Genomic DNA, 16,929 nt, shown 5'->3' on the forward strand with positions numbered 1-16,929 from the left:
GTTTATGTATCCTATATAATCAAAAAAGCTGGAATGGTTTAAATGGTTGCAAATTGCATGTTAGAAGCAAAAATTAACATTTACAATTCCTATTCTGGCCGATTCCAATCCAAAACAATTTAGGCCACAATTTCTCTCTGCTCTTGTTTTTTTTTCCTGGTTGGCTGAATTGACTGGACATCTTACAACATGTTTTTTTTTTTTTCAGAAAATGGCACACTGGTCTCATTGAACTTCAAAAGCAAGCCAATACTTAGTAAAAACATGCTGTGGAACATGGCATGTGAATGGCGAGAGGGTCTTATTCTCCTGAGCTCCTTGAGCACAATGGAAGCCTCTTGTAATCTTGCACTCCATTGAAAAAATGCAAAAAAGCCACTGGCCCTCATTTCAGTAGCTGATTGTGTTACTAAGCAACCACATAGCCATCATATCCCTTCAGCATCTGTTGCCAATCCATTTTAGTGCTGGCTGATTCAAACAGCAGCCACTTAATGAAGGTGGTGGGCATGACATCATTGAGGAAATAGCGTAGACAAGCCAGACCTGGCTTCAAGCATCTGTAGGAGCTTTCCCCAAGCCGCTCTCACCTGCCTCTTGTGTTTTTTTCCAGGAAAAGGACCAGATTGCCATGGTCGTGCTCTGAGCTCACAAGCCTAAAGTTATTATTCCTCGTGCCTCTCTCATTTCCTCCTAAGAGGCCTTGTGAGGTCAGGTGATCATTGTTTTATATGATGGGTTTGGAGTTCGCTTGTTCTTGTATGTATGTGTTTGTGCAGGTCTGGAAGTGATCTGTTTATCATGCAGTGATCATGAAATGTTTTAAATGATGTCAAGACTCGGCTCTATTTTAAAAGTTTATCGCTTAAAGCTACATTAAATCTGCTTATGAAGTCATGAAGATTCCAAGAAGGCACACTTCAGTGTTGACAGTCTGTCCTTTATTGTAATCCAAAACAATCAAGGAACATCACAAATGATAAGCAACATATCACTATATAAAACTGGCAGAAAACATGACATTGATCACCTGCAAAAAAAATGCTAAAAAGCTGCAAAAATGCTAAAGAGCTCTCTAGAGCATTCATACATGATCTACAGTATCATAATATTTAGTGCATTAGTCATTGTGTACAAATCCAAACGAAAGCTAAACTAAATCCACATGCCTTTACTCATCAACTTTAGCAAAAATATAAAACAACAACAACAACAACAACAAAAAAGTTGGTTATGTTACTTTAAAGTTATGCAAGTTTCTGACAGCTTGAAATCAACAGTGTAAGAGTGATAGATAACTAGTAATAATTAGCCATATGTTTTGTAGCATAGCTGGTTGAAGGGCTGGATTTAAGCTTCTTTGTATTTCTCAAGCCTGCAGCTCCTGCATTTCTTGGGCACTGTTTTGTGGAGGGACGACAGCATAGTTCTGCTTCCTGTCCAAGAAAAAAGCCAGTAAATCTTAAGTACTTGTACATTTCACATTGACATCCTCTCAAGCACTCGCCTAATGCAGCTCCCCATATCGATCTAGGACAAAGGACAAGCGCACTCCAGTAAAAAACTAAATATTCCTAAATGTTTCTTGGCTTGGATATATGGTTTACGTCATGTAGAACCATCCACTGAATGTTTGTTTATGGCATTATGCCCAAAAAACCTTTTTGGCACCTTTAATTTTAAAGCCACACTAAGTGTGAGCATTTGGAGACCTCTCTGGTGGAAATGTGTCATTGCATGTATTGCATGTGTGAAAGAACATTTTAAAACATGCGTTGTGCTTTGGACCCCTTGCCTGAGCAGAGGAATCTGAGTGCGTTGAAAGATTATTCAAGGACAGTGTCTAAGGTGAGCATCTAAGAATGTAACTGAATTTAGCAAGTAAATTATCTACAACTGTCATCAGTATAATTTAGATTTTACATTTGAGACCTAAATATTAAGCCAGATCTTCTTTTTGAACCTTTGAGTCTGGTGTTAATGCATAACGACAGATTTTGTGGTCCAAAAAACACACAAAGTCCAGTTTTATTGGCTCTGAATCAGTAATGCTACTTTTTTCAGTTTTAACAAAAAATAAATCTTGCATAGTGCAGCTTTAAGATTGATGATGTATTGAAATCAATTCAATTTGACCTAATATAACCATGATAGAAGACACATGAGACACAACCAAGAGCTATACAGAAGTTGTAGTTTTGTTTTTGCTAACAAGATACTCACATGCTAGCCTTGGCCTCCGCTTGCTTCTGCTTCTTCAGCTTATGAGTGATGAACCACACAAGGAGCACAATGAAAGCAACAGCTAGCAGGGCTCCAATCACCGCACCCACTATCGTCGCCTCATTCAGCTCTGGACATCCACACATTATCATCTCAACAACATTAACAACACATTAAGGATGTTAACTAATGCACTAAATAATATTAGTTAGGGAGCTTTAATATAAAATCTTACCTCTGGTTTAACACAGCATTTAAACAGGGTTAGTCATTAAACTGTTTGCAGGTAGTTTAAGATGATTAACAATATGTATGCAATTATACACGTACACACAAAACACATCCATACGCACATAATCTCAACTGGACTGTACCTGAGCTGAGCTCTACAGTGCAGGTGGAGAAACCCACAGAGTTGGAGGCATTGCATTGGTATGTTCCAAACTCAAACTGAGAGATGTTGCGGATGTACATGGTGCCAGTATTCACATCTAGCGTTGAAGAAGCACATGCAAAGCAAAATGAAAAATGGAAAGAGTCAGGTACAACTTTTAGAGTGGGTTCCTGCTATAATAAGGTTCTCACAAACGCACTTGTAATGCCCAGGACGTTCATTTTCTTCCCCTGCTCGATTCTGGACCAGGTGTACTGTGGAGAGGGGCTGCCATTGGATGAATGACAGGTGAGAGTGACCAAATGACCGGTCGACACATCTCCATGGACTGCACAAGCCGGGTATGATGGTTTCTCTACAATAAAAAAAACACAGAACATCATAAAAGCCACTGTTACATTACACAGAGGCACAACATCTCTGTGAGTAAGTTTTAGATATTGTTGCTGTCCAAAGAAAAACAATAACCTCAAAAATAGCAACTTTACAGGAGGAAATGTTCATAACTTTTAATGTAAGTAAATGTAAAGAGATTTTATTCCAAATGGAGCCACTTCTATTGCTCTGGAGATTTTCTATTGGTCTATTCATAGTGAAATTTTCACAACATAGACAGTTGTCATGTTCAAATGATATAGGAAAATAAAATTGACAAAAATTGACAGTTGTTCTTTTTGTACAGTGACAATATACTTCAGATAAACTTCTGTTTAGCTGGTGCAACCAGTCCATCCTGCTGCTGTCCATCTATAACGACATTAACGCATCAACCTAAAGCTAAAAGGAATAACACATCTACAAATTAGCATTGCTGCTAAGGACTGCACAGTCACTTTCTCTGCATTGTCTATTGTTCTGTAGTTATTGTCTGTTGACCTGCACTTAATATATGTATAACTTATTATTGACAATATTATTGACAATAACTTATTAACTCATTATTGACAATGTCACTAAAAAAATTGGCAATGAGTTGGCAAGTTGGCTTGATGACATTTGCGCGTCTCCATTACATCACTTCATAGAAAGTGGGAAATACAAACAGTGGAGTCTGCAGTGTAGCATTGAACACTACCCACAAAATCAGAAACTATGAAAACACCCTTTGACATTGTCTCAGAAGACAGTTTTTTGTATGAGATATGTAAAACTGAGCTGAGCGGGCAGCACGGCTGTCAGGCCAAAATATTTTTTTCAGCTTTTCAGCTGATTCTCTTTTAGTTTAGCAGAGAGAACAAAACACGCTGGCTGAAGGCATGAGCTTCATTTTGAAACTCTCGGCCTAAACTACATGTTTATCAGGGGTGCTAGCTCGGTGTTTTTAGGGTATTCTCCAGTCACACTTTTTTAAAACTCAAAAATTTTCAAAATTTGAATGTGGACTACTGAAAACATATGCTGGAAAATGTTGACAGTTATTGCGTTTTTCCATGTGATGAACTACTTCTCAGTATCTGACACAGCTGACAAGTGGACTGCTAGTGTGTGATCTGTAATAACATATTTCATCACATTATATTATTGACCACACAGGTAATTGCATTATTTTTGAACAATTGTGATGTCAGAAAAAGGCCAAAAACAGCCCATACATAAAGAAATCAGAACCACAACTGTGCTTAAAATTCTTGATCATTGCACCCTTTCAAAGTTTGACATGATGCTAGATTTGCTCACCAATGCACCCATTTAATAATGATGCCATGACTGTTTGAAATGCTGGGAGGAAATGGCTTCCGCAGACAGAGCGTGGATAAGGCAGGCTTTGGCATGTCAGAAAACACTCATGTGCTCCCCCTCCTCCGCTCCAGTTCCTGACACACACTGACAACGAGGAGACTAGTCGGCAGTAGTTCCCATGGAAACCAGCATGGTTACCAGGGCCAGCAAGGTTGTCCTGGTAACATGGTAAAGGAGAGCCATGGATAGCACTTAATTCACTGATCACCAATCCGGCGAGACTCTGGCTTCATCACAAGCTAATTCAGCAGACCTGTTTACTATGTGAGTCACTGCACATAGAACAAGATTCTGAAGGATGATGGATGCAAAAGCTGTTCTTAAAATCATGTTTGAATGTTTCCATTTGAACAGGTGTTAAGAAATGTAAGATGTGAGTTGATAGCATTTTTTTCTTTACAAGTACACGTTTTTAAGCACTTAAGAAGTACTAATACTGCTTAATGTACCTTACAGAGTAAACTGCTTAGAATGAAGTAGTCGTTACTGTAAATGAGTACGATGTACCTCAACATTGTTAAATTCTAGTTAATTTAATAAAGTGCATTAGCTAGCTATGCTACATTAGTTACTTTTGATTGATTAGTGTGGTGAAGAACTGGGTTTAGTTGCGTGTCAGAAAAGGGCTTAAGTACAGCTATAAAATAAAGTACATTTAATAGTTTTGATCCTATGCCAGTCATCTGTCTCTTTCAACAGTCTTTCTAGCAGAGTGAGAGCAGGCTAATCTAATAAAATCATGTTGAGAGTTTTACACCTTGTTAGAGGCTTTTGTTTGGCTGATTGAGCTCTAGCTGAATGTCCTCTAAAGGCAGGCATTTTTATACATATTTTAGATTATTTAACAAACTGGTCATACCTCCATGGCAGATCAGCCTCTTGTTGCAAATATTTCACTGAGCATTTTTTTATTCATCTGGTCATTTAAAGTGCTCCCACACAATTAGGCACCTTTGCTCTTTTATATACACTCTGGTCAAAAGTTTGTGGACACCAATAATTATTGAGTCCTAGTGTTTTAACCACCCCTATTGCTAAGAGGTGATATAAAATCAAGCACATAGCTATGCAATCTCCATAGATAAACACTAGCAGTAGAATGGCTTGTACTGAAGACCTCAGGAGATGGATTCAAATGGCCAAGCAGTGCAATGTTATACGCTGGTTGGACTGGTGGAATCACACTTCACCATCTGGCAGTCTGATGGATGAATCTGGATTTGACTGATGCCAGGAAAACATTATGTATTGGAAGGCATAGTGCCAACAGTAAAGTTGGTGGAGGAGGGATAATGGTCTGGGGTTTGGGCTAGGTACCTTTGTTCCAGTGAAAGGTAATGTTAATGATACAGTGTACAAAGATATTAGACAATTATGTTTTCAACTTTGTAGCAACTGTTTCAGAAAGAGACATTGTATTTTCAGCATGCCTGTGCACCTTTGCACAAACTGAGGTCCATAAAAAGATTGTTTGATAGTTGTGGAGGAACATCAATGGCCTGCGCAGAGCCCTGACCAATTGGAATGCCAGCTTTGAGCCAAGCCCTCTTGTCCAACATCAGTGCCTGACCTCACAAATGCTCTTTTGACTGCACTGGCATGAATTTCCACAGGAACGCTCCAAAATCTTGTGGAAAGCCTTCCCAGAACAGTGCAAGACATAAAAGGGAGGCAACTCCATATTAATGTGTGTGATAGTCAGGTGTCAACATATATTGTGTGTGTCTATTACTATTGCGTGTGTTATTTATTTATTTATATTTAGACATGACAAATAAACATTTAGAGCATTACCAAGAACGTTGACCGTGACGCTAGCTTCTGCCTGGCCTGAGATGTCAGGAAAGTTGCGGACATCACACGTGTAGGTTCCAGCATCTGCAGTCTGCATGTTACTGATGGAGATGGAGGCATTCTTTGTGGTATTTATCATGGAATGGACTGTTAGCCTGTTCTGGAACTGCTTGCCAATCTGCGTCTCTCCAGACTGGTAGTAGAATACCTGATATAAATGGACAAAATAATGTTTTCATTTTAAATGACCTCTTTGTTCATGATATTCCTGTACAATGCAGTCTATCATAGGAATATGATAATAATTAATTAATTGTGCTTAAAGGTTTTGAGCTGAATGTTTTATGTTGGGAAGCTTAAGGTTGCTGGTTGAAGTCCTAGAAGAGACAGCTAAGAGCTAGAAGCTTCAGTCCACAGGATGGAAGTAGCCAGTACCCCTGCTCTATCGGTGTAGCACCATGGTACTGCATTGTACCCATCAGCACTCCATGCATTATCTAAAAAAAAGTTTAAAATCTTGGTGCTTCAGTATTTGGACTAGAATTACCACTGGGGTTGAGATTGTGGTTGAGGGAGAGATGTAAACTAAACTATACAAACAAGAATATTTGCACAGAAGATGAGCAAATTTAAATTTTTCATGTGTGAATGTTGCTATACATGAAACCAGTGTTGAATGTTTCCCCACCAGGGTGTGGCTAGTGATACTACAAGTGTAACAAAGCCCAATCACTAATGATTCATTCCAGTTATGCTGTTCGTTTACTGTAGTTTTTTTTTCAAGTTTTATTCTTCAGTGAATCAAAATTACTTTTGAAAGAAAGAATAACAACCATCATATATTATTTACTTCATATTCACCCTATCTCACAGTTAATTGAGCTCCAGAATCAGAAGTTGATTTCACTTAAAGCATTTGGGGCACATTCCTTGTAAAGTTTTGTTTGAACATTTTATGCAGATTTCATAAAAAATGGCAATGCACCTTAAAGGGAATAGTTTGAAAAATAATCAAATTCACACACTTACCCCAGATGTGGTGACAGACCTAGACATGTTTGGAGTTGAATTTATGATTACAGTTTTACATTAACATTAGCCCTGTAGCTCCAGTTCTAAACTTAATAAGCCAAATATGGACTGCAAACATGTCTTGGCAGTGTGGGGTAAGTGGAAATTGGCTACATTTGATTTTTTTTTCAAACTATTATTAAAAAAAAAACACTTTTCTGAGTTGATTACAGAAAAATGTACAGACAGCAGTTTTCACTACATAATTTAACTTAACTGTTAACCAGCTGGCTCACATAGATGAATGCCAGTTACTGTGCACCCTTCAAAATAAATGTGCAAAAATTGGTTCTTCACATTGATTCCATCAAACAAGCACTTTGCGTTCCAAATTTCAATTGAATGCGCTGAACTGAAAAGGCATTCTATTCTATGCAATTGCTTCAAAAATCCTTTTGGCAGCTTTATTGTTAAGAGTGTAACTCTAGAACTGTAACTCTAGAGGACCCACCTCTTCTGGAGTCAGGGAAGCCCTAGGGTAGAGAGTCCACTGGACCAGGAGGCTGGTCATTGGCACATTGGTGGTGAAAGTGCACTGAAGATTCGCAGTTTGACCAACAATCACATTAACAATCTTTTGAGGAACAGTTACCCAGATTGACAGAGTGCAACCTGCAAATACAAACATCCATCTTTCTTAGACTACTTTTAAAGAAGCATTGTTGGTTAATTATGTCTAGATTTCTGGAAGTCTGACAAATTTCTCTAAGGTCTCAGCATGGAACAGGTCCAAGGATGAAATCTCAGCATGGAGGTGATCATCTGGTACCTTGTTCTAACTTGTCACAAAGCAATGATCTTGAAACAGGACCATGTTCCTTCTGTCTAACCATCTGCTGCTCTTTTAGGATCTTTACGATTATCAACATATAAGTAATAGAAGTAATAATAATTAAGTAATAGTTTTCTAACATGAGAATAAAATGAAAAAAAAACAGCGTTTGGGCACCGCGGTCAAATGATATGGTCACTTCTGTACATTATAATGGACAGTTACTTTTTATTCACAGGATTTAACACATTTGGGGAAAAAAAACTATTTCAATATGTTTCATTCATCAAAGAAACAGATATTGTGCAGTAAAACCTGCAGGAAAAATACCACCACCAAAATCAACAAGTTTGACTAAGAGTATTCAAACATTTACACACAACTATATATTGTGCAGCTGATTCGTTTTAACCATTACAAATTTGTATTTTAGTGTTAGTGTAGCGATCAACAAAATTTATCCAGTACATTCTCGAACATCAATGCAAAACTTTATGCTGACATTCTAAACTTAATATTATTCTTATTCTAATTTCTAATCCCTGCTGTAACGAGTCCAAGAGAAATTACTCACCTATAACACTGAACAACACAACGGTTGTGAACGGCGACATGTTTTGAGATATTAACAGCAGTCTTAGAAAAGCAATGGGAATCAAGTTCCAGCTCACAGCTCTCTCCTCTGTACAGCAGCAAGATTTTTTTTTCTAATTCAAACTTATCTTTCCAAGCCCTAATGGTCAACACCCTCAGAAACTCCAACGGACAAAATCAACACGTGATCATGAAGTTTGCTGTTTGGGTTTGCTTTCCCAGTGCTCATGCATGCATAATGACATTTGCCCGGGTTGCTTTTCCATCTGGCCAAAAAAGAAAAAAATATATAAAAATATTCAATTTCTGTTATGGTTTGAAATTGCTTGATTTATAAAAAATCAACATAAATTATGGTGCATTAATGGCAGGTAGAAACAAAGAAAGGAATACAAACTCAAAACCCTTATAAAAACACAAATGTCCAAAAAAATAAATACATGTGTACACTATATGGCCAAAAGTATTTGGACTCCTAACCATCACACCTATATGAGCTTAGGCATTAATATGGAGGCCCCCTCTTTGCACCTATAACAGCCTCCACTCTTCTGTGAGTCTACAAGGTTCCTCCACAGGTTCTCCAAACTGCTGCCACAAAATTGGAAGTGTATAATTGTCTAAAATATCTTTGCCTGTTGTAGCATTAACATTACCCTACACTAGAACTAAGGGGCCCCAGACTATTATCCCCAAAACCAAACTTTACTGTTGGGACTGCATTCTGGTAGGTCTGCTGCTTTGGGACTGAACTATTGTTGCTCTTTTATGCTTCCATAATAGTACTTACAGTTGGCTGCGGCAGACCTAGCAGGGTGGCATCTTATGAAAGTGCCACATTTAAAGTTACTGAACTCTTCAGTATGACCCATTCTACTGCCAGTGTTTGTCTATGGAATGATTTTGTACACCTGTCAGCAATAGCTGTGGCTGAAACACTTGAACTCAAAGGGGATACACATACTTTTGGCCATACAGTATATCAAGCATTTTGATCATATCATGTTGGCATGGCTGGTAAATACTGACTATAAATGTTGCTTTGACATCCAAATGAATTACTCAGAAAGCTCAGATTTTGTGCTAAGAATCTAAACATTGTTGCACCACGGTTCATTCAGAAGTCATGAGCATTTAACATTTGTGAAACTGAACACCACACAAAGCATGATCAACAGAGGAGATGGGGGAAACTCTCTAAATTTAGGGAACCTATAATTCATCTATAACTCTGGGTCAAAGTACTCTCTCAAACAAACAGAGTACAAAGATATAATCACATTTCAGGTTTCAATACTGTGAGGTAAAAACAAGGCAAAACTGGTTTCTTGTACAATGCTTTGCGGAAGCCAAAAAACAAACAAAAAATGCTTATCAAATTGTATGACTAACAACACACACCCAAATACAATGATGCTAGTGTAGCAGGAGCTGATTAAATACACACCATAGGTTAATGTTTAACTCAGACCCCTGCAGCAGACCTTAGTTCAGCCATTTAGTGTTACAGCTTGACTTGCTAACTTAAACAGTTAAACTTAACAAAGAAACATTTGTTGTACCGCATTATGATTTTGGGCTTTAGTGGAAGAAAGCTAAGCAGTCTGAGTACTGTAACTCAATAGGTCCTTCTTATGCCATAAAAGGCATTGAGGCACCAGTTTTAATTTGAATTCATGGATTGAATTTGGAAATATTTCTGGCAACCTTAGTCATCAGTTATCCTTCAGCATTCTGAATTTGGTGCAAGCAAGAAACAATAAGACCAAGCCTATTAAAACTGTTACACACAGGTGCAAGTAATGAATCATCAAGGCTGTAAGTGAGAGAGAGCTTAAGCAAGCATGTGAACTTGTTACTCAGGAACAGAATAGAAAGGGGGCTGTCCATTTTCTGCCCACTAATGCATTCATTGGTAGCAACTGTTGTGAGGTTGGATAAGCTTTATTAATTGTTGGCAAAAATCCCCAAATTTTTTATTAGAATTGTTATGTTTGTTATATTTAAACTCTGCAAATATTATAGTAGAACTCTTTGTTCAGCAGTTATACCAGTTATACCAGGTAACCAGTTAACCTGAAGAAGTTCTGTGACTGGAAGGTCGCCGGTTTGATATCCTGAGACGACAGTAGAGGACTGAAGTGCCTTTGAGCAAGGCACCTAACCCCCAACTGCTCCCCGGGTGCCGTGGATAGGGCTGCCCTCCACTCTAGGCAAGTGTGCTCACTGGCCAATGTGTGTGTGTGTGTGTGTGTGTGTGTGTGTGTGCATTCACTAGTGTGTATGTGTTGTTTCACTGCATGGATGGATTAAATGTGAAGGTGAAATTTCCCAGTTGTGGGACTAATAAGGGTCACTTAGTCTTAGTTAACTTCTTGAAGTGCCCAACAGAATTTTTTTTGCTGTACGTAGGTACATGCAGCCAAACAAGTTCTCTCATTGGTTAGAATTCAAAAGCTGAATTGAAGGCCTTAACATGCCAGAATAATTGGTGGGATCAATTTTGTGACATCATTCTAGGACTAGTCATAGAAAAGTCACTGACTGCAAGTATAAGTGGTAGTCTAAACAGGTTACAGGCAGTTGTTAGAAATGGAAAAGAGAAACAGCTCTGGGCCAGGAGACTTTACTCAAGGAGTTACGGTAAAACTGCAACGTGAATTGTATGTTAATATAAATGCAAAATAATATGTGAAATGTCTTTTACAAGCTCCAAATGTATATGTTTAATTTTGAATGCCACTGTTAGCTTGGCACCAACTAAAATCCCATAGCAGGTCTAGCGAAAATGAGCATTATTGCTTTTCATCTGAATTTTGGCCAGAACTGAAAACCTGGTCCCAACAGTCAGTTTCTTTCAGCATGCAACTACTGCAGTGTTGCGTCTCAAAAACAATTTCTGTGTCTTTACATGGTATCATTGGTATTATGTTTTTCCCATAGAAAATTACAGAAAAAGCCAGTGGAGCCTTATAATTGTATGAATAGGCTGCAGCAGTGAGACAGAAGGCTCTGAGAACATGTCAGCACTAAATGACTTCATGTCAGCTCTCATTTTTCCATCTTCAAAATCATGTCACTGAGGGGTCGTGTTCTAGAATCCTTGTGTGTCATCCAGAGCAGCGGACATTGCTTGTCACAGGTTCCTTGAATAGGGGTTGCCATGGAAATGCTCTTGACTACTTTACTGTTATCCTTGGAGAACTTGTGGGGACACAAAAGCAACTTCAGAGATTGAAGCTTCTCAACATCCTCCAAAAGCTCACAATAGTTTTGTAATATTAATGAATATGTTTTTCTTTTTATTTTTTTGCGTTTCACGTACCAAAAACAGTCAGAAGTCATTTTTACATTACCATTTCCAACCTGTTACATCCCTTAAACAGGCTATTTTTGTTACTGTGCCTTTAAGACTGATATATGTAAATGAGCTGTGTTCTGACTGGCTGCCTTGTATTATGTATTATTGAAAAAGCAGTCCATGTTAGTGGCTAGAAGTGAAACACTACTTACAACTTCAATGTGAATGGGTGGAACTCAAAAAGTTCAAAACGGGCTGTTTTTGTAGATATATTTCCAAAAGTGAACTGTGTGGACTGGAATGCTTTGAAACTTGAATAGTGTTTACATAGCATACCAAATGTTTTTCATTTTTTTTTATTTTAATTTAATTAAAAAATGTTTTTCTTTAGAAATAGGGAGAAAAAATGTGTGAAAACTGCTGTGGTTGCTGTCAGACAGCAGACAAAGGGGCAGTAGTACCAGTAGTATAGACAAGGCTGGAAAGTCTAAATGTGTTCCATTCTGCTCAGGACGACCTGCCGCTCTCCAACTTTGATAATGCCTGTTGCACCTGCTGCCCGACTGAAGTAGGCTTCTCAGGAGGCAGCACCACCTACTGGAGGAGGTGCAAGATCAGGTGGTGCTGTTCCTGCACATCCATGCAGCTGAGTCTTTCCAAGTAAACACACTCAGGGATCCCTGTACTAAAACTGAGAATATCAGATCAATAAATGGCAGATGAAGATGAATGAAGATCAGTGAAGATTAATGAAGATCACCAAATGTGAAACAGCTCCACAATTGAAAACCTTTCCCTGATGTTGCCGACAGGTCTCATTATAGATTCTGAAGAGTCCTTTAATCATTTGAACTCTACGCTAAGTTATTTAGTTACTACATTTTAGGCTTATTAGTGTGTATTAGTGTATTAGTTTTTTCAGTTATGTCTATAAATGTAATATGCACATTTTGCAATGTTGAGAATGAGGAGTTTCTCCCTACAAGAGTCATTGTCTTTACTGAGTCACTGATTGACTGAATGACTGAATGACTGACTGATACCCACATTGAAACATGCATGTGCAAGAGACAGTAACGGTAAAATCAAAAGTTAAATCAAACAAGGTTGTCACTCGCATTCTCATTCCACTTCTCAAACCTAAGGCTAACATAAAAACAATGCAAGAAAGCAGAAAACACCTTGGTTTAACTGTGTCATGGACCTTACCAAAACAAGAGCCCATCTGAATGATGGGTGAGTGTTTATCTGAGTGTGGTCAGAAAATTCTGCCCTCACAGTATAAGTAGTGTTATTTAGTGACTGTCACTGTTTCAGTTGAGGATAAACTCATGCATGAATACTAATTCATAAGGCTTCATGACTCCTATATAAACTTGTGATGACAATTGACATAACCCTACATAAATGTTTACAAATGCTGAATCCGACAGGCATATTCCGATTTAAAGGATACATTCGCCAGTTTCAGTAGGTGAGGCCTATTGCAATAAACATTTTAAAACCTTTATGTAGGGTTGTGTCACTTGTCAAGATAAGTTTATGTAGGTATCATAAAGTCTTACCACCACTACCTACAGTAAAGTGTCATCGGCAGTATTTTAATGCGTTATCACCATTATTGATAAATTATTTCTTTGTAAAGAGTTTGCCAGTGTTATGCCAGCTAACTTGGAAACAATTATACTAGTACTCTATATGCTAGCAGCTAGAGAATGAGTAGGTCTTTTCTCATATTTTTACATTGTGTGATGCATTTGCTTGACTTTACACATGATTAATAACAAACAAACTGTAGATATTTGTGTGTTTGTGCAAGTAGTGCTAATTCAGAGAGCTAACTAAAGCAGTCTGCGCGGATTTATGGAAGATATAGCTGTGAATAGAACATGTCAGAATTGTGAAACAAAACTATGGAGATTAAAAAAATGTAGTATTGTTATTATTATTATTATTATTATTAGTAGTAGTAGTAGTAATAGTGGTAGGAAGAGAAGGAGGAGGATTAGTAGTGGTGGTAGTACTAGTAGTAATAGTAGTCACTCACTGCTCATTGTAAACTAAAACCACATCAGGACTATTTGATTCCTAATACACTCACCAGCAAATATAATACACATCTTCCCGGAAACATCCTGGTGTCCTCATAATTAAGCAAGTGTAAGCAAATATGCCTGTGAGTCTCTTGAGAATAATGACGGGGCAGTAATTTTGGCAAGGCCACATATAACTTTTGCGACTCCCTTCCCCCCTCATTGACTTTTATGGCCTCTTCAAATGATCCTGGTCAGCCCCTGTCAACGTTTCAGTGACATGATATACTCCTCCCTGTCCGTGGTGCCTTAAGAAAACGTACAAATTTCACAGCACCTATATAGTCCATTCATTAATAGGCACAGTAAATTACCTAATGAGATGAAAACACATTTGCTCGGTTCACATCAGAATATATGCTAATAGATTCTAGTGGCTATAATTGTTTATTTTAATCACGACACCGTCACAGAACTATTTAAAACAGCTTTGACATGAACGCCTGCACCGACAGAGGGCAGTGCTGCCTAAAGGAAGTCGGCTGGCGCTGCTCTTCCAGAGCCGCAGGGAGCTGAAGGCAGGCGACGACAACAAAGACGAGTGTGCCTCTCAGTCAACAACATGGCTCACATCTCCCATCCTCCTGAGAAACTAGGCCAGACGTTTACTATGATTACATCCCCAGCCTCGTCCACTCTCTCTCCTCTCCCCACCGCAGCAAAGAGCAGCACCGAGGCGCACCATGGACACGCGTGACATACTAGAAGTTCAAATGTAGACATCACAGCCTATCCGCCGGACATTCCCACTAGCGGCCAGGGTTTGGTGCATTGCTTGAAAAGAGGAAACCTCGAGTGCAGAAGCCAGAGCGCAGTGGAAACGGCTGTTTTGTTTAAAGACAGATGGAACTGGCAACTGACTGGAAAATCTACTAGGGAACCAAAGTGTCCTTTGAATGTTGCGCATCTTGTGATTGGCAGGCATTTTCGGAAGGTCAGCCCATTCTGTCTGATTAGACTGAAAGTAAAAGAGCATGTATTTCAGGCATGAGAGAGCGAGAGAGGGAGAAAGAAATGGATTCACCAGTGCAGCAATGGTCATATGGTATGGATAAAAGGATGCTCAAGTCTTAATATTTTATCAGACGCATTGCTTTTCTGCTCTCTTCATCCCTGAGAGAGAGGGAGAGAGGGGGAGAGGGGAGTGGGGGTTGAAGGGGACACTGGGGAATTGACTGAAACAGAACAGAATGCCAATAGTCCTTCGCTGAACATCTCAAAATGGAGGCTTGTGTAACATTGGACTGGTCAGACATATATATTATTATTACAGATATATACATTTTCATGTTAAGTGGTAATGGTGGCTCTGCCTGTTTTACACTGTATTAACATGCCACACATACAGTAGGCCCCCGGTGCTGAGTTAGCTCCTACAGGCTTAAAGTGAATTGACCTGAACTCCATAGGAGCTCACTTGATCCACTCCTGGTGTTATTCTACTAAACCACTGAGCACCAACTTTCCTCCTGGAGATCTACTTTGCTGTAGGTTTCATGTCCAGCACAAATCTACCACAACTCTTTCAGCTTATCAAAGAGAGTAGTCTACAGTAAGGAAGCACTCCAGGGGCAGGTTTGGTGATCACTGCTGTAAACCCACAGGCACATTTTTGCAACTCTTAAAACAATGGGTTAGAGCAAAAACACTGTCATGGGGGCCTGAGGACTATTTGAGAACTACTGCTGTAATCCCTAACAACGCAGTATGTGTTTTGGGTCTGTTCAGGGACATGGGAAGTAGAGCTGCTGAGGGGGCTGCAGCACCTTCAAGTTTCAGGATTATTTAACTGCAACTTGACTAAAACAAGAAAACAATCAAATCACCAGAACTTGAGTGTAGTGCTTTGTGTATTTCATATTTTGTTCATTGTAATAATCACTTGCTAGATACGCATGTGTAGTCTGACTATGGGCATGACAGCAGTGGTTTCCCTGCCTCACATCAACAATCTGAGTAGTTGGCACTCAGCTCATTTGCATAAAGTTTCCAGCAAGAGAGAGCAGAGACAGCAAGGGGCACAACAGCGGATGCTGTGTAGCGTGTGTATTATGATAGTTCTGTTGCACGTTATCCAAACTAATTCCAACAATGAATTAAAAAAAAAAAAAAATCAAACACATAATATTTAGCATGATCCAGCATCACCTCCAACTTAGATCACCTTCCCACCTCACTGGGTCTATTTGATCTAGGAGTGGGTCAGTGGGGTGGCAATTGGCACCCCCTCCACATCACTTGCCAAGTCTCTAGCCCCCAAAATTTCACACAAATTGCAATTAGGAAAAATCAGGACTGTTATTCTCGCATGTCCACATGATCAAATTCACATCTGTTCGGACTGTATGTAAATTTGTGTGGAATAGTTTTACAAACTGAAAAAAATTCATTTACAGTTAAGTAACCAAAACTAATATCAATCTCTACCTCAAACTCTTCCATACTAGCACAGCTGAACGCTGTCGTTTAATTGGCTCCCTATTGAAATATCTGCATAAATTAGGACATGCTTCAGTTTAATGAGAAGTACATGAGGTACTGGAAGGTACGCACTGAACCGGATTCATCATTCACACTTAAACCTCTGCTTGTTTCCATGTCACATGAAAGTTGTTCAATATTAAAGACGGTAATCTGCGCTCTTTTATGCAAGTTTGTGGATGGTGGATAAAGGCTGATGTGTCTATAGTCCTGAAACTTTCTAAATAGACAAGAACATTGTGTAAAAATAAAAGCAATCTGCTATTTATGTGTTGTACTATTTGTTCACACAATGAGCCCATAGGTCACAAGAAATTGAGACATGCCTCTGTGTTTGCGGGGGCCGCATGCCAGCTCAGAACACTCAAAATGCCACATGGATGATGTTTGATGAGAGTATGGGTAGAAACAGCAGCCTTTTCTGTGTAAAGTTTCACCTGAGAATGATGAGCAATTGATATTGATA

At 38.9% G+C, this 16,929-nt stretch overlaps 1 protein-coding gene across 1 annotated transcript; it reads right to left on the reverse strand.

Annotated features, from left to right (window-relative positions):
* Window positions 1-919: 919 nt before the first annotated feature.
* On the reverse strand, window positions 920-8,686 carry LOC108429382 (V-set and immunoglobulin domain-containing protein 1-like). The gene is made up of 7 exons (XM_017701085.2): window positions 8,569-8,686; window positions 7,674-7,834; window positions 6,152-6,359; window positions 2,817-2,972; window positions 2,598-2,714; window positions 2,224-2,353; window positions 920-1,436 (listed from the first exon to the last, which is right to left on the reverse strand). The coding sequence occupies exons 1-7, from the start codon at window positions 8,606-8,608 to the stop codon at window positions 1,370-1,372; spliced, it is 879 nt and encodes a 292-aa protein (XP_017556574.1). The 5' UTR covers window positions 8,609-8,686; the 3' UTR covers window positions 920-1,369.
* Window positions 8,687-16,929: the final 8,243 nt, after the last annotated feature.

Source organism: Pygocentrus nattereri, chromosome 16 (assembly GCF_015220715.1).
Source record: "Pygocentrus nattereri isolate fPygNat1 chromosome 16, fPygNat1.pri, whole genome shotgun sequence".
NCBI lineage: Eukaryota > Metazoa > Chordata > Actinopteri > Characiformes > Serrasalmidae > Pygocentrus > Pygocentrus nattereri.

What these genes read in the sequence shown, in the direction of transcription:
- LOC108429382 (XM_017701085.2), bottom strand. Translation starts at nt 8,608, where the DNA reads ATGTCGCCGTTCACAACCGTTGTGTTGTTCAGTGTTATAG. An exon ending in TGTGTTGTTCAGTGTTATAG is followed by an intron (nt 7,835 to 8,568) that starts GTGAGTAATTTC and finishes TTGTATTTGCAG; the next exon opens with GTTGCACTCTGTCAATCTGG. An exon ending in CTTCCCTGACTCCAGAAGAG is followed by an intron (nt 6,360 to 7,673) that starts GTGGGTCCTCTA and finishes CATTTATATCAG; the next exon opens with GTATTCTACTACCAGTCTGG.